Source organism: Musa acuminata, chromosome BXJ2-5 (genome assembly GCF_036884655.1).
Source record: "Musa acuminata AAA Group cultivar baxijiao chromosome BXJ2-5, Cavendish_Baxijiao_AAA, whole genome shotgun sequence".
NCBI classification, from domain to species: Eukaryota; Viridiplantae; Streptophyta; class Magnoliopsida; order Zingiberales; family Musaceae; genus Musa; species Musa acuminata.
In genome coordinates, this window is record NC_088342.1 from 6,259,005 (window position 1) to 6,277,075 (window position 18,071).

Below are 18,071 nucleotides of genomic sequence, written 5' to 3' on the forward strand. Positions count from 1 at the left end.
ATACGTTGAAACAGATCGGGTCCCACCTGTTTCTGCGGAGTGATGTCAGATGTAGAGGATTAAGGTAACAAATAAAGGAGTGAGAAGGTGTCACTATTATGGTCCCACGAGGTTTGCTCAATGTCGAAAAAAGGTTTTGATGTGATGGGAGTTAAGCCAAAAACCGCTGCTTCGTCAACAAAATTATATATCAAAATCAAATAAAAAGTAATTTAGAGCTGTCTATATATTTTTAATTATGCCTTGAGTGAAATAATAATAATAATGTTTCTTACCACCTAAGAAATCCCTCTAAGATTGATGATATATATTATATATATATGACTATGATTTCATTTTTACTATAATCAAATATAAAAAATGTAGATAAAAGTTTCTGTTACTGATACAGCAAAGAACACAATCATTGAAGACGTACAGATCGATGGGAACATTAAATTGGTTTAATGGGAAATGTCTACCCATTTTCCAACACGGAACGCGTAATTGTACAGTTGAAGTAACATCTCTTCTACGCAAATATTGCCGATTCCGACTCTCATCGACGATTCAACGAATCTACCAGGGCGTCGCCTCGGAGGCTCCGCGACGGCGCCATGTGCCGGCCGGAGGGTCGGGAGCCGGATCCGAAGCGCGCGGAGGGCAGCGGCGGCGGCGGCGGCAGCGGAGGGAACTCGGACGGGGCGCGATCGCGATCCCGCGGCTTCCACTCCTCGGCCGCGAGCAGCGGCGACCTCTCGACGGCGAGGCGGCGGTAGGAGCTCCGGTCCCGGCTCCGCTTGATCGCGCGCATCACCAACGGTATCAGACCCTCCATCTAACCGATCGATCTCTTTCTCTTCAATCCGCTCTTCTTCTGTTCTCCTTTCTTGCTGAGTTGGGGAGCACTGATAACGAGAGAGTGCCGGAAGAGGGCAAACAAAGGCTTCAATTATTGGTAAGATGTGGAAATTGGTAATTCTCTCCTATCCATCATCATTCTGTCAATCTCATCTCGATCACAACCGTCCAATCATGTAAGCTCATCCTATCCTCCAATCTCAACCGTTCTTTCTATTGCGGTTTCTCATCACAGGAATCCCACACGACTTGGAAGAAAGCAGGAGGAATCAGCAGTTCAAATGCGTCGGCTGAGCTCAACTGCCTTAGCACGGTCTTGTCTCCTGCTCGTGCTTAGAGGAGAAGCCCATACGGTCAATTATAGGAGGCTCGAAGCTTGCCGTATGTGAGCTTGACCTTTTGCCTGGAAGCTTCCTCCTGTCACAGTGGACTGACTGCGCCGCTTGAATGGCGGCCATGACTTTGTTGTCAGCATCCATGAACGATTGCAATTTCTATGCAGGGGAAAAGAAAAGGTTCAGGCAACGGGCTTTCTTTGCTTCCTCTACGCATCATGATTCTCTTGACATGTTCTTTACGCCGATCTCCCTACATACAAAAGAGGATAATCCTCTCTCTCTATATTAGAGACCCTTCTATAAGACATTCAACACACAAAAGGAAAAGGATAAAGAAGAAAAAAAGGAAGCATCAACTCACTTGAAAGATTTCTTTTTTGATACAACAGGGAGAACAATGAATATACCCATCATCATTCTTCACTTGGATGCACACTCATGTATCCCTTTCTTGCATTGTTTTACGCAAGCTTCCTCCCAGAGGAGCAAGTGATAGAGGTGACTGCATCTCGACAACTTCATTTGTGACTAGATTAATTGAAGGGACTACGGAGTCTTGAATCGAATCGGACAGATGGCCTGTACATGTGATGGAATCAGCCGGTGTCTAGAGAGATAAAAACCTTCTTCTTCTGCACGACGTGACAGTGGAGTTATCAGCTCAGACCGATTCAAGTCCACAGTTTCCACCTTCAAATCTGTGGACTCGATCGATGTTTGGCAGGAAGTCACAGCAAGCCTTTGCTGCATCAACCTTGGAGTTCAATCCAGTTTGGCCAAACCTACTGCCTCAGAAACTTCGACCTCGTCTCCAAAGATAAGGTTAATCCAGTTTGGCCAAACCTACTGCCTCGGAAACTTCCACATCGTCTCCAAAGATAAGGTTAATCTACACACACAAGTAGAAGTGGGAGCGTCACCAATATCTCACAACCGGTGCCATTGCCGAGTGCAGTGGGTACAACTACCCCTTCTGTTTCCATGCATGGAAAGTGGCGTGCATGGACAATTCCATGTGCCTTACGTTCAATGAACCTCGAGGGGATGAAGATGAGCACCAGCCGCAGAGACATGCACATATGACTCCCTACTTTACAAGGCCAAAGAATGGAATAGTCTAACACGTGACGTTCTCTCACATCTTCCAATCGATGTAAGTTTCTCGTGCTTTATTGTATGTTAATTGTGTGGAAAGCGTCGAGTCCCTGTCAGAAGGATACATCCCCCTTTCCCTCGAACGCAATTGGAAGCGAATCACTGAGGTTACTTTCCTTTCTTCTGCACTCGCACTCGACCCCCTCGCAAATTGTGTGCGCGCACACGAACGAGAAAAGGATGGAAGGAACCACAGCCACAGGCCACGCCGCTTCCAATAGCCGGTGCGGGAAGGTGATAAGCGTGGGCGGTGTACCGAGTCGACAAGGTACTCTGTTTGACTGCTCCCTGTGTCGTCCTCGCTGACGTGTGACCCGAAGCCACCCGGAAGCGATGGAGTCACTCCATCGGGTAGTTGCGATACGAAAACCCAAACCGTACCTTTTTAATGATTGGTGAATTGCAGCCGGCCCCACATCCTCGTATCACAGGGCCAGTAGGTGGGACGGGTAGATTAAGTGTTGCCAGGTTCTTAACTCGGTCGTCGTCCTGCGTGCTCCTCTTCGCCGCCTCAGCTTCCAAACTTGGACCACACTCCACTCTGTTCCTATTCATTTCCCCTCTCTCTATATATCTCGAGGCCGCTTCTCGCTCTTCACTCGTGTTCTGTTCTTCTTTGCTTGCCTGCTTCCAGACTTTGACCACCGTGGTACAGCTCTGCGAATATTTTCACCCTTGCCCCCCAAATCCTTACTGTGACCGAGAGACAGAGAGAGAGAGAGAGCGAGCGAGAACCAAGATCCGATGGCCGTGGATACAGTGGAGACCGTCGTCAGCAGGGACGAGACGACGCCGACGACGCCCTACCAGGTAGAGTCGTGGGCGAAGGGGAAGCGCTCGAAGCGCCCCCGCGCCTCCAGCTCTCCCGCAGTCTCCGAGAAGGATGACGGCCGCATCCCCACCGAGGAGGAATTCCTCGCCCTTTGCCTCATGATGCTCTCCCGCGGCGTCAGCGGCCGGTCTGACCTCCGCACGGCGGTTCAGGTGGAGCAGCGTGACGGAGGAGGCACCTCTCGGATAGACCACGCGGTGCCGCCGTCGAAGACTCAGTCCTACGAGTGCTCCGTCTGCGGCAAGGCGTTCCCCTCCTACCAGGCCCTCGGGGGCCACAAAACCAGCCACCGGAAGCCCGTGGCCGCCGCGGCGACCGCCGGAGGTGACGCAGTCACCTCCGCCTCGACTAGCGGCGCTACCTCGGTCCCGGGAAGGGCCCACGAGTGCTCAGTGTGTCACAAGTCGTTCCCGACAGGCCAGGCGCTGGGCGGTCACATGAGGTGCCACTACGAGGGCGTCAACGCGAGGGCGGCGGCGACTTCGTCTTCCGGGGTGGCGAGCTCGGGGAAGGACCAAGGGTTCGACCTGAACCTGCCGCCAGCGTCGCAGCGGCTGCCGACGATGGGGTTAATCGGCGGAGGGTGGGACAAGGAGAAGCGGAAGAAGGAGGAGGAGGAGGTGCTCAGCCCTCTGGCGTTGACCAATAAGAAGCCGCGTCTCTTGACGCCGTCAACACGCGGCATAGAAGCAACGCCGCTGACCCTAATTAGTTTTATTTGATGTCTCTTTTATCGTTACTATTACAATTATTATTATTATATTTTTTTGTGTAGGTTGAAAAAAACATTCTTTCATTGTTTGCTTAAGTTAGAAATCAATTTGTTGTTGTATTACTGCTAGTATTCAAATTTGTTTGGTTTGGTTGACTTGGTTTGGTTGACCGGAGAAAGAAGGCAGTAACCAATGGAAGTTTCTCTTTGACTTTTGAACCTGACACTGCACGTTAAATTGACTGTTAAATATATATATATATATATATATATATATATACACACACACATACAAATAGTTGGATTATTTTGGTTGCTTAGGATTTCTATGAGAAATTATTTTGATGATCATCCGCATTTGTGAGGGATAATGTCAAAGGCTCATTCATCCTCAACGCTCTGCAATCTAAAATATATCACCGAATTAAATTAGCATTATTCAGCTGCATGTTTGCATATCATTCATATGTTCAACCCTTGCTCTGTTTTTAGCTGGTAAGGTTGTATCATACTTGTTTAAGTTTTAATATATTAATTTTATTTAAAAATATATTTTTAGCTATGAATGAAAAGAATAAACTTCTATATGATATTTTTATAATATTATATAATCATTTAAGGATTGAGGGTTGATACTATGAGACAAATCTAATATATCATATCTATTTGGGAGCTTGAAATTTCATTCGATAAAATTTTGAACATATCAACTTGTTTAGTTAGAAAAATTTATGAGATTGATTAGTGTTTTCATCGTTTATCATTAAAAAAATAATATAGCTCACAAGAGAGTAAAATCTATTACACCTTTTTTTTTTTGTCTTTTTATAATAGTTACGTTATTAGCATAATCAATTTTAATTTTTAACCCATCATGATCAAATCAAATCGATTTGATCTGATTTGTTTTTAAAGTTATGATTTTCAAAGTATATTTTTTATAAAATAAAAAAAAACTCCTTTACCATCTTGTTTCTTAATCTATTACTAGGAAAAAAAAACTATACTAAATTTCTTCTATATGTAAAGAGTGAAATTTAGTATTAATTTCATGAGTTCAAAATGATATATTTGTAAATATAATTATATATAATATTTATTTTATAAATATCAATTTAGTGATGAATTATTATATGTAAATGGATGTAGAATGCCAAATAGACTATTTATTATATTTGAAAATTGATATGACATGCGTGAGTGAGTAGGACTATGTAATATGATGAACTTAATTTAAATTGCTTAAATAGTGAGATATACTTGTTTTATCTATTCGCAAATGGTTAACCTAATTGTAGTATCAGGACCTGTAAAAGAGTAAATTAATTAATTTCGAAAATGAGTGACGAACAAGTTTCGATATCTTACAAAGGTAGTAGCTTTATAAACAATTCAGTAGATACTTCGTATGCAAGAGAGAAAAGAAAGAAAAGAGCAAACAAAGATTTTAGAAGGCAAAAAAGATAGTCATAAGTCTACAAACGAATGCTCATCAAGTGTCAGACATGTTGATAAGTTTCCATAAGCTTAACGTGTAAACTTATAAATCCAATCAATACCCAACACTATTCTAAATATCCATCTAGTCCTATGCCACCTAGGTGGTTTGAGGATCCTTTGATGATTGATGTTTTGCTCTGCATCATAGCTTACAGAAAACAAATCATTACACAAAAAAATTAGATCATTTAAAGATAGTTTTAGCCATTATGGTGAGTGGTCGCTTTCTAGTCGTACAAAATATTCATATTCATAGTTTTCAAGCAAAAATATACAACATATGTACAAGCAAGCAAAAGCGACGAATGATCTGCTGACAAAATATGACGGGTGAGTGATAACCATCCGTGAAATTCCCCCCCACTTAAATTGTCAATACCCTCATCGATGCTTGCTAGTAGGCTTTAATGATTATCTTTTCATATTGTAGGGCATCTTCACGCTCTCAATTGACTTTTGTCCAATAAAGCTTTCGCTACTTCACCAAGTACTCGATTTGATTTGCTCTATTGGGTAGCTTTATCTTGTGATATGCTAGAATGACTTTAACTCACATTTCGTAGGAGGCTCTAGTGGGGGGGGAGGGGGGGGGGGGTAGCCGAGTTTGAATGCTTTGGAAAGATTATTGCAGATATAAGTGGTAGGTTTTCAAGTTGCTTGTGTGAAAGATATTATGAATTTTGTGCCATGCCGATAGCTATAACCTATAGGAGACATTGCCTACCTTAATAATTATTAGAAACAGTCATTTATATTTATGTATGTTTAAAACTGTAGATGAGACTATTGCTTAACAGTTCATCTAATTGCTTCGAGAGCTTTGCCAACTTTAGAGGGGCCATACGGTATGATGGTCTCATTGGAGACTTCACTTTTGACTCTAGCTTAATATGATGATCCATGCCTCTATGTACTAGTAGTGTTTTTGGCCACTTAAGTGGCATAGCATCTATAACTCCTTTAGAATGTTTGTCATCATAGTAAATTCACGAGTAGCCTCCACATCAAGTGGTTCTAACCTTATTATGACCATGAAAGTTAATTCACCTTTTTACACCTCCTTTTTTAGTTGTAAAGTCAATATTTATTGTGAGTCCTTATTCCTCGTTCAGGAACTATAACCAAATAGGGGTCATCACCTCCCATTAAACATAGAGATTTTAAGAATGACATTGGCACTAACTTAGTCGTGTGTATGAACTCTATTCTAAGGATCACTTGGAATTCATTCAGTGGCATCACTATCATATTTGTGTTTCCACTCCACGTCCTAATCTTGATCGAGGACCCTTTTGTCAGCTAAGAGATCTGCTTAGCCTCTAAGTTCATAGCCTTTATTTGACTTGAGCTCTTTTTTAGGTTTAACCTAAGTCATCTTGCTTCTTGATTGATAATAAAATTGTGTAGTGCTCATGTCCACAATCGCATGAGTTTTTTTTTGGCTATTTAGTTTAATGTCCATGTATATCAACTTGTTACTCCCTATGTTGTCTTCGTATTCTCCTCCACTTGACATCGTAATGTATTCAACAAATGTATTACTGTCATCCAAGGGCTTTGCGATTACTTATCATCATCGTTAGATTCAAAACTACTCAAACTAAGGGCTATGACCTTGCCCTTATCTAATCTGAGCATATAGATTGATGCTGTCAATGTAATAAGTGCATGTTTTTGTGAGCACTCCCTCACCATGTACGATCCTCCACACAAGAATCATATGTTAAGTTTTGGGGCTTTACCTTTTGAACTTGACATTTTGTGGGAATTCTTTTTCTTTAGCTCGATCATAGTTTCCTTCTCTCGGGAATAATTAGATGGGTGGTTCTTGAAATTTTTTTTCTTTTTCCCCGAGTTCTTTAAGAAAACAAAGTCGATGAGACTTTTTATAACTGCAATTACCCTAACCATATCAATGACATTCCTTCAAAGTAGTTCCTATTTTTTTCAAGATTTTAGGCTATCGAGCAAGCTGAACAACTTGTCCTTCTCGAACATGTCTTGTATGTCCAACATTAGTACTAAAAACTACATCATATAGTCTCAAATAAAAGTATTTTGGTAGAGTTGTCTCAGCTTCCTTTTTGCAATGAACTTCATATTCTCGGGTATGAATTGAATTCTCAACTTGAACTTTAAGTCCTCCCATGTGTCCACTCAATACCAACCTTGTTGGATCTCTTCCCAACGTATTTGCTACCAAAGTTTTACATCCTTATTAAGTACATGATTTCTATCAAAATTTTGGTTTCTTCAAAATCGAGCCTGATAGCTCAAAAGTATTATTCCATATCAAATAAAAATTTCTCAAGCTCATTTACATCCCTAGCACTCCTGTAGTAGTACAGCTCGAGTTCCCTTAAGTTTTGTGATGGAGCAACATAGGTGTTGCTTTCTCCCACATTAAGAGCACTTGTAAGCAATGTAATCTTGGACATGAGTTCTACATGACTTCGTGTAGGTGTTGCACAGAGTCTTTGGTGTCTTCTGTCAATCGATCTAGTCAGGACTTAAACCTTATCGATATGAGATTCCACCTCCTCTTACGAGTTCTCTATTTTAAGATGCCTTCATTTGCCTTAGTAGAGTTCCTCTACATTCTTTTTAGCTTCAAGAATATCAAAGCAGGTTTTCAAAGTTGTTAGCCTCTCCTTATCACTTCTTTTTTTCAGTTGGCACTATAGATTGTGCTTTCTCACTGTTTTAGCTTTTTTTTTCATGTTGACATTTTGGATTATCGCTTCTTCGAGAATAGTCAACTTCTCACTCACTATTTTGGCTGCTGCGCTCGTCTTGAGTGGCTCCAATAGCATAAGAGTGAGCTTAACACTTATAGTTCACTTGCGACTGTTTGGGGTAATGGTTTGGCTTGTCTTACCTTTCTCGATTTGTTATAGTGCATCGTTATGACGAGATCATGAACTTTCACTATTTGCTCGAACTTCTTACTCGTTAAATACCACAATATAAAGGACTTAGCTATAATTACATAAGTTGTGAGGCACCCTTAGCATTTTTCATATGTAAAGGGTTAGCCTAGTTACAACCCCACTCATGTCTCCAAGGCTTGTAAAAGGGTAAATTGATCAACTTCGAGAATGAACGATGGATATGTCTCAATGCCTCGTAAAGAGGATAACTTTATTAGTAATTCAGCAAACACTTGATGTAAGAGAGAAAAGAAAAAACAAAGAGTTTAGAAAATAAATAAACAGTCTCAAGTATATACACAATAACTCATTGGGTGTCGGCCACGTTGACAAATTCTCGTATGTATAATATATGAACTTTGTGAATCCAATCAATATCCAACACTACTCCAAATCTTTATTTGATCATGTGTCATCTAAGTAGTTCTAGGGGGTTAAGATAGTTGACATTTTGCATCGTGCCATAACATAAAAAAAAAAAGGTCATGGTACATGAAAACTAAATTATTTTAGGATAATTTTACCCATTATGGTAAGTGATTACTATTTAGTATCGTAAATTATTCTTACTCATAATTTTTAAGTATAAACACATAAAAATAAAGTAAAATACACTACCAAGTATATTTACAAGTAAACAAAACTAATGAATAATCCGTTAATGAAGATGTTAGAAGTGAGAGGCTATCGTTCATGACATTACGTCAAGTTTCAATTGATTGAAAATAATATTTATATCAATAATAAAAAATATAATAAATTATTTTTATTTTATATATTCATGAAATTAAATTTAATATTATTAAGAAATTTATTTGTTAGAGAAAATGATGAAAAGCGACGAAAGTCATAGTCAACATCCGGTCAAGACATTCTAGTTGGTCATAGCGTTATTGTACAAGTAATAGGATTTGGGTACAAACCTATGAATATTATGTACGTGTGTAATGAAAATTTCTTCTAGTTTTTAATAAGAAATAATGATCGCCTGAATGGCAGGGAAGTAATTCCTGATCTTTTGGCTAGTAGACGTCTCTTCCTCCGATGGGCTACCTCTGATGGGCTTCGAGGTTTTATCTGGGCCGTCTCTTCCTCTGTTCCTGTTTCTATCTTTTAGCAATGGAGAGACAGAAGAGGAAGGACTTGAATCCAGCGGCCTTCGGAAACCGTCCATCGCACGAGGGAACGCTCAAAAGCTCTAAGGCGACAGAAGCAGTAACCGATCTAGGGTTTGTCTCGCAGGCCGAATCCAAGATATCTCGGCCCCGGACTTGGGGCTTCGAACCTCCCTCAATCTCGGTTAGCAAAGGTGAGACCCTCTGACCTCCACTCTCTTTGATATTTCTGATTCCTAGCGCTTTCATCCCGGTTCTTGGATAGTTTGGGGAAAGTATGTGTCTAAGTGCGAGGGCTGGGTTGGGATCTTGTAACAAGATTCGAATTTAGGGTTGTGGCTTTGTTCGATGGCGCAGATCGGAGGTAAATTTAACGGGCGCGTGATATTTGTGAAATTGGGAGGCGTACATCGGAATCTGGTCGATCTTTGACTTCTTCTGTAACCGTCTTGAGTGCGTGTTTTCGTTGATTCATTTTTTAATTTGGTTGAGTGGCCCGTGAAGAGTGCTTTTTGTGGGCGAATCGAGGTTTCTTGTTCTTTTCGTGGGATTGGATGATCCTTGTCGTATCGAATTTTCTTGCTTGGGTTGATTAGGGTCCGATGGTCCCCTTCTCTTTGCCTTTCCATTTTTTTGGGTAAACGAAGTGTATAAATTCCTTGTTGGCTTTACGTTTCCTTGTTATTGAGTTAGGTTGTTCTCCAAGTTAAGCTTTGATCTGTAATATAGTGATAGTTCTATATGCTCTTTGCTCTTCCTCGTGCAGGGTTAATTTAGGGAGGATCATATCCCTGATCCATCACTGAATTTTTGCTGAAATCGTGAAAAATTAATTACTAATAAATCGTATTTTGCTTCCTGATTTGTCAATCCACAACATCATCTGTTCATTTTGGGTTGCAACAGCCATTTGCTGGTGACTTTGAGTTGATCATGATGAAAACACACGAACGTGCTGCAAATTTTGCGCTTTTAGGTATGATGCATTTTTCTCATTCTCTAGCTCATGCAGTTTTAGCCTTTTAGGTCGGTTTCATTTACATGCGTGCCCATATTGGTGTTCTCGTTGGTTGATCAGGCATCTCTTTCATTTTAATAAAACAATTTTATCTGTTTGATTAATGGCATAGAAGAAATGCTATATGTTTTTACCTGAATTGATCTATTTCTATCTGTATAAATTGGTGTTTTTGGTGATATGCTGCTTCAAATAAATTTCAATATTTACTTGTTTGTCAACTGATTGAATGTCATTTTTTACTTCTTGAAAGCCATGATAACCATAAGCTTCATAGACATGGAATCGATTCAAGCATGAGATTCTGTTTACTGTTTTGGTATCAGTTTCAAGGATTGATAGACCGGTACTATTTTGTAATACTGTAAAAGACAAAAATGCATCAATGGAAAATATAAATGTGAAAGCTAACAGGAAAGAAGAACATTTGGGATTTATGCCTTTGCCTTGTCAGATAAGGCAGCTGATCGAACTAGGGTTTAGAGACATTCTTCTTCTTTACCGCACAGACAAAAATCATGATGTGTAACTAGTCTTAGTTAAGATCTACAGCAACAAAGTTGTAGGTCCCGACTATTTGGGGTTGGCAATCTTAGTTAAGATCGCTAATCAAATATTTCAAACCTTAGAGGACCTGTTTTGAATGCATTGTGTTGTCATCAGGCCAGGCCGGCCAGCACTATAAAGCCTAAACATCCTAGTTTGGATCAGTTATGAGATATCACACATTTGTACCTGTAGAGTGTCTTCTCTTATTACTTTTGTGCCATAAGTCTGGGCCAATAAAAAAATATAAAGCCCTAAACAGCCTGGTCTGGACTGGTTTTAAGTCATCAGTCCATTTATAAGGTGATTTTTATATTGGATGCTGCTTGTGCTATTAATATCTGGGTAGGCCACTATGACTACCAGGTGTACTCCTTTGGTTTGAGCAGCATCTAAGATTTTGCTTAGACTTGTCGAGATGGTTAATATTTTTCCTTTGTCAGAGTTTTCTGCAACCCTTTTTTTTTATTTTGAAGTGTTTGCAACTAGGACATGGTATAACTAGCTTGGTTAGAAAGATTTCTTGTTGTATATATGTTTGATCTTGATAATTATGTTTAAGCCTTTTGTTTGCAGGTTTGACCTTAGCCCCACTTGTTGTGAACGTAAACCCCAATGTTAATGTAGTTTTAACAGCATGCCTGACTGTTTACGTCGGTTGCTATCGGTCAGTCAAGCCAACACCACCATCGGTGAGTATTATTTTTTCCTTCTTCATGGAACTGTTAGATTACAGTTTATTCTGTTTGTTGCTTTCGGTTATCAAGGCTATATCAAAAGCGCATTTTGATATGTTCATGAAATATATGCAGGAGACGATGTCAAATGAACATGCCATGCGATTTCCTCTAGTTGGGAGTGCAATGCTGTTATCACTGTTTCTACTTTTCAAGTTCTTCTCCAAAGATTTGGTTAATGCTGTACTGACATGTTACTTCTTTGTTCTTGGGATTGTGGCTCTCTCGTATGTAATTGTCATTTCCAGTGAACTGAGATCTGATTGATGATTCTCACTAGAATTAACAGGTGTTGTGTCTAACTTGTTGCTAACATTGACATGCAGGGCAACATTATTACCAGCAATCAAGCGTTTTCTTCCACGACATTGGAACGATGATCTCATTGTTTGGCGTGCTCCTTATTTCCATTGTGCGTCATCTTTGCTTTTGGCTTTCCTTAAGAATTATCTCTTCTTGTGGTTGTCATATGTCAAAGTAACTAATGTTGACAAAATCTCATGTTTCACTTGTTCTAAATTGGTTGTCAGGTTCTTATCCCTTTGTCTTTACACTTCTTGATAATTAAAGCTTTCATATCTTCGTCTTATATTTATGTGCGGCTGATAGTTAATAGATACATGCCATATATCACTTGACAGTTTATGGAATTTATAGTGATATAGTTAATATTGTTTCTTGAGGCACTCCTCTTTTGTTCCTGATCTGTGTTTACAGCTGTATTAGCTAACCTTGATGTTCTTTGTCGTAGACCATTGGGTGTTGGCTGTTACCGAAAGCTCTTTCAGGAGGTTTTAGATATTCTAGATTACATGAATGGGTTCAAGCAGAGATCTAATAAGTGGGATGCAGTGCATGGTTGTTGATCTATGTTTATTTTGCTTTTTCACCAGTGTTGGATGTTGAGAACAAGTTTTTGACTAACAATTTCCAGCATTGATTATTGACTAACCCAGAAGGTAATATTTTTAACATAATAAAGCCATGTTTAACACAATAACATTTTATCAAAAATGTTAATATTAGTTGCTCATCTTAGTGTGATTTCAGGTATACTGGTGACATATTCTTGATGTAGGTTTTAGCATGATTTTTAAGAATATGTAGTGTGGTAGTTACTCTAGGTGTTGGATGTATCTAGTTTATCTGTTCTGTCTGCTTGAGCAATCAGAGTAATTAACTTACTTCCTAAGGATGATGACAAGAATGTTCGAGTTTAAATTATTGCTTATAAGTGCCAAGTTTGGGCTTTGTTCCAAGAAAGTATATTTATTCCCCAACGTGATGTCCAGGTTTCTTGGTACCTGACATCACCTTAATAGTATCCCCAAATGAGTTTAAAGATCTATAATATGCGTCTGTCCGTTGTATTATATCATTGCAGCTCTGTTATCCTTGAAAATTATTGGTGTATAGTCTATAAAATAGGTTTACAAGTGAGGATAGGCTAATGGTAATAAAGAGAGATAGGTGAAAAGAAGGAATTTTAGTCAGAGAAGGATCGTTGAAGTGGAAATGGTAGAAGCATGACTTACATAGGTAAGCTTGGTACTAAGTTGAGAAACAAAACAGAGTTTAGTAACTTTAGTTAGGATGGAATAGACTTTGCCCTGATTAACAATAAGGGATGTAACCATATGGGCGTTGTTAACAGACGGTGAATTTTTTGGTTTTTATATGAAAATAAGAACTTACATGTCAAAATCTCAGTTGGTTCTTAGGCCATACATATTTTGCCCCTACGTCGAACGAAACCATCTTCTTGATGTCTTGTTCTCGGTTTAACTCCGTTTAGACCTGGACAGACTTTTTTTAAGGCATAAAGCTTCATGAGCCTTTACCCGTAAGTTGTGCCTGCAAGATTCATCTGGCTGAGGTTAGTTGTATAAAAGAACATTTTATTATAAGTCTTACTGTTTTTCTTATGCTAAATATTTGCAGAGATTTAATCATAGGAGATATCGTAATTCTCCTATAACAATGAGCAGATACACTATTTTAGCCTTTTCTTGTGCACCTAGCTTGCGAGGACATTATATTTAGTGAAATATAGGAGAATGATATTCTTTTCCTGTTATTAAGTTGTAAGATTGGCTTTTGTCCCTGTTATCTCTGGTCATTTCTTCTTGAGTAATGATTAAATTTTAATATTCCCTGTTGCAGCTGCTTCACTGGAATTTACCAGGTCTCAGGTCGTTGCATCAGTACCAGGAACCTTTTTCTGTGTTTGGTACGTTCTGAAAAAGCATTGGTTGGCGAACAATATTTTGGGGATTGCATTCTGCATTCAGGTTAGTTCTTCCTCAGTCATGTGGTAATTTTTCTAATTTTTATGTTGTTTTGATGATCGATGATATTCTGCTTGATATGTTTTTACATGATCTTCTCTAGTTGGTTTTGTACCTTCTTATATTTTACCTACAAAAGTGTCTTACACTGCATTATGCATTTCATCCAAAATTGACTCTGTTTTAACATTTTCTTTTGAACTTACTTTATACTGGGGAGTTTGGAGTATTTATCGATTCAAGGAAATCCTATATCATCTTTTCCTAAACCATAGTAGACACAGTTACTAGATGGTATCTAGTATCTGCTCTCAAATATTGCACAGTTGTCATTGGGTGTATATAAGACATAGCAAATAGTATAAACTAAATATCTTACGAATAAAAAGAAAGCCACAGTTCTCAAAGATTTGGGGTGACCTCTGTTGATCATTTCTTTTCATTTATCTCTATTGAGGGTAATGTTTCTAGATAATCTCAATCTTTTTTATTGTTTTAGATGAAGCTCTCTTTTTGATTGGACCAATTTTAACTGTCTTTAGCAGCCTTTGACATTCTAAATAATCTTGGATGAATTTTTTTTTTAACTTTTCATCCATGATTATCATAGCCCTTTAACTTTTGCAACCTTTTTTGAGCACTCTTCTTAGACTCGTATCCTAACTGTGGTTGGATATTTGACTTGTGAGGTATAACTGTCTTTGTGTTGAAGCGCTATGGAATTAGGATCCCTAGGAAGTGAATCTTGATTTTTGTTTTAAGAAAAAGTTGGTTTTTTCTAGACCGATCCAGAACCTTCTGGGCAGAGGTTTCAAGTGTTTTCAGGTTTTTTGTCAAGGAACACAACAAGAACTATGCCAAACGATGATAGTGTAATAGGAAACTCTTCAAGAAAAAAAAAAGGTGTGATAGGAAATATGGTTGGGACATAAAATAGAGGGAATATGGGATCTTGCTGAGGAAAAGTGAACAAATACAAATATGGACAGCATATTAGGCCATCTGGAGCTTATAAATTAGACACGGTTCTACCATGTAAGTAGCCAGTTGGATCCTTCTTTCTTCTGTTTCCTGCCAAAGATATCTAATTAGTGAGGATATTATGGAAGTGTTTGTCAGATAACCTATCTGTAACTTAGCCTATATCGTTGCCTACTCATTTTTTATTTTGTAGCATAAGTCACTTGGAGGGTTTACTCTTATATAGGACAAGAAGTTTTCACATTGCGCCAACACATTATATTATGTCAAAATTGTGTCTGGTTTTTAAATAAAAGGAATATAAGGAGAGGGTCGATGTAGTAAATAGAGCTGTTTACATTACTTTTCATCAAGTTTAGTGGAAAATATATTCAACAAGCTCTTCTCCATTTTGCAGGGAATTGAAATGCTATCCTTGGGGTCATTTAAAACCGGTGCCATTCTCTTGGTAATTGCGTACACAGTTGTACTTATCTTCTAATACTTTGTGTGCCTTCTCTTTAAAATATTAGATTTTTGTGATAGATAGTCCTTGGAGACGATTTGCTAAGCAATACTTCAATCCATGTAATTTGCAATCTTTTTTTTTTGTAATTTGCAATCTTATGATAATATACCTTATGAATCATAAAACGCCTTAATCACTGGCATTACACTACAGCATGAGGATCAAATATCATTATCAAGAGCTTTTTTTGCCTCCATGTTCCATGTGCACATCTTCACGGAGCCACTGGTCATGTGTGTGTGTTTTGGCAATATGCATCAATGTGGAGTGAAGTTTTTATTCATCTGTTCCTGAGATGTTGGGTTGTCATTTATTCAAAGATCATGGCATGGAGTACTGATAATTTTCTTTTAATGCCTTATGTTTTGGATTTTAGGTTGGACTATTCTTTTATGACATCTTTTGGGTATTCTTCACTCCGGTAATGGTTAGTGTTGCTAAATCTTTTGATGCTCCAATAAAGGTGCGTTCACTATGCAATTAGTTTTAGATGTTTGCTTGTTGGTATGAAATTCTGTGTGTATATGTGCTTGTTTTAATGTGCTTGTGTTCCTTCATGTCATGAACAGCTTCTATTCCCAACATCTGATGCTGCACGACCATTTTCCATGCTTGGCCTTGGTGATATTGTTATTCCTGGTGAGATATTCAGTTTTTCATCAATGTGTTCTAGTCAGGTTGTTTTTCTACAGTTTTTTTAGTTATGTACAAGAACAACATTTTAAATAGTGGTTTAGGAGATACGTCAGAAGCTATTAAAAGCGGAGAATTGGTATTCATTGCCTCATTCACCAATGGGTGAATAATTGATGGTAGTTCTGAGCGGATATGTTTGGCCATCCACATCTGCCAGTTACACATTCCTCTTTGTTCTGCAACCATAACTAGATTCAGTTGCAACCATTAAAAGCCAAAGTCTGAACAATATGGACAGGAATGTGGACAGGCTAGCTGCAAATTTGATTTTATATTGGATGGCCTCATTCACAGAAGGCTAGCCTCATTTATATTAGATGAACAAGAACAATAATAACAAGCTGTAATGTTTCAATTATCTGGGTTGGCTAGATGGATTTTTTTTCCCCCTTCCATAGGGTTCTGTGTAAGTCCATATCCCTGGGAAAAACATTAATTAGATGATAACATTAAAATGATTAGATTAAACAGTTTTAAGTAACTCTAGTGATTGCACTAGATAATGAGATCATAATTGTGAAGAAAAGGAAAATATATATCATCCTTTTTGGTCAAGGGTCCTGATCACTTGTTGTTGTAGAGAGGTTAAATACTATCCAAGTAGAAACAACTGTCTCAGAGTTCACAGAAGCATTGAAATGAATTGAAGAAAACTATGGGTCTTGGTTGTTGTGGTGTATCTGCTGGTTTTGATTCCTAAATATGTTTCATTGTTGCTTGCATCAATTTACTTAAATTTCTGATTGTTGTTCTGTAATTTTTTTGTATCATATCTTTACATGCTTTGCTGCTGTTTCAGGGATTTTTGTTGCATTAGCATTGCGCTTTGATGTGTCAAGAGGAAAACAACTACGCTACTTCAGTAGTTCCTTTTTGGGATACACTGTTGGGTTGGTCCTCACAATTATTGTCATGAATTGGTTTCAAGCTGCACAGGTGAGTTTGTAAAGTTGTATTTTATTACTAATGTTGCTATCTAGTACCCTTTCCTCCATATTTAGATGTCTTACCAACCACTTGCTCTGCCATATGCAGCCCGCTCTGCTTTATATAGTTCCTGGTGTTATTGGATTTGTAGCTGCTCATTGCCTTTGGAATGGGGAAGTAAAACCGGTTTGTTCCATATCTTTTTTCCTTAAACAATTAATCTTGTTTTACTTTCTCAATTTATGATCTGTGGTACCCTTTATTAGATTCTTCAAATAACAAAGTGCAAGAGGATTATTACCTGGTGACATACAGTTCCTAATGGTTGTGTCTAGTGTCTACCAACTATGAGTTACTTGAGACGGTAGCGTGGTTGAGTTGTCATTTGAATTACATAAATGATGGTGAAGGGTTAATTCAAATTGAATTAATTTGAATTCAATTTGATTGTTTACACACAGACCTTTACGGCACATCAATTTGCTCATAGTAGGACATTAATCCATGTAATAGTGCCTCGTGATTTGATATATGAGAGCAAAACATGCAATACCAAGCTGTTACCAATTGTTATTAGACTTACAGTATATGAGAAAATTGAAAGGTTATATTTTTTTGTTTATTCTAACATCAAATTTAATTTAATTTTTGTTTAGAAATGAACTCATGACATTTTTCTCCTATGTGTACAGCTATTGGAGTATGATGAATCAAAATTGTCGGCCGAACCCAGCAGCAGTTCCACACAAGATGGAGAAACCAAAGCCGACAAGAAAGTGGATTAGTTGTTCATTTTGGTTGTCAAAACAATTATGATATTTTGTCACAGGTGCTGTTCAACTAATATCAGAGCGTTGCTCTAAATAGGCTTTGAAACGTTAAAAAAGAGTTTTACAAGTACAATTAAATATTAGTATCATCGGTACCTGTGGATGATGATCTGTTGAG

General features: G+C 38.4%; 2 protein-coding genes and 1 long non-coding RNA gene across 4 annotated transcripts; 2 read left to right on the forward strand and 1 right to left on the reverse strand.

Annotated features, from left to right (window-relative positions):
* Positions 1-363: 363 nt before the first annotated feature.
* Positions 364-2,007, reverse strand: LOC108952839 (uncharacterized). The gene is made up of 2 exons (XR_001977985.2): positions 1,540-2,007; positions 364-1,428 (listed from the first exon to the last, which is right to left on the reverse strand). It is a non-coding gene; the product is annotated as an uncharacterized LOC108952839 (long non-coding RNA).
* Positions 2,008-2,919: 912 nt separating this feature from the next.
* LOC103984282 (zinc finger protein ZAT6-like) lies at positions 2,920-4,085 on the forward strand. The gene has a single exon (XM_009401749.3). It carries the CDS (start codon positions 3,078-3,080, stop codon positions 3,885-3,887), a length of 810 nt encoding a protein of 269 aa, XP_009400024.2. The 5' UTR covers positions 2,920-3,077; the 3' UTR covers positions 3,888-4,085.
* A 5,351-nt stretch (positions 4,086-9,436) lies between these two features.
* LOC103984283 (signal peptide peptidase 2) lies at positions 9,437-18,042 on the forward strand. 2 transcript variants are annotated; one of them, XM_065108314.1, is made up of 12 exons: positions 9,437-9,616; positions 10,329-10,398; positions 11,563-11,678; positions 11,799-11,950; positions 12,050-12,135; positions 13,887-14,014; positions 15,390-15,440; positions 15,877-15,963; positions 16,070-16,139; positions 16,996-17,132; positions 17,232-17,309; positions 17,816-18,042. In XM_065108314.1, the coding sequence occupies exons 2-12, from the start codon at positions 10,356-10,358 to the stop codon at positions 17,906-17,908; spliced, it is 1,041 nt and encodes a 346-aa protein (XP_064964386.1). In that variant the 5' UTR covers positions 9,437-9,616; positions 10,329-10,355; the 3' UTR covers positions 17,909-18,042. The 2 variants fall into 2 exon arrangements, with proteins under 2 accessions (XP_064964386.1, XP_064964387.1); XM_065108315.1 differs by lacking the exon at positions 9,437-9,616 and adding an exon at positions 9,665-9,786.
* Positions 18,043-18,071: the final 29 nt, after the last annotated feature.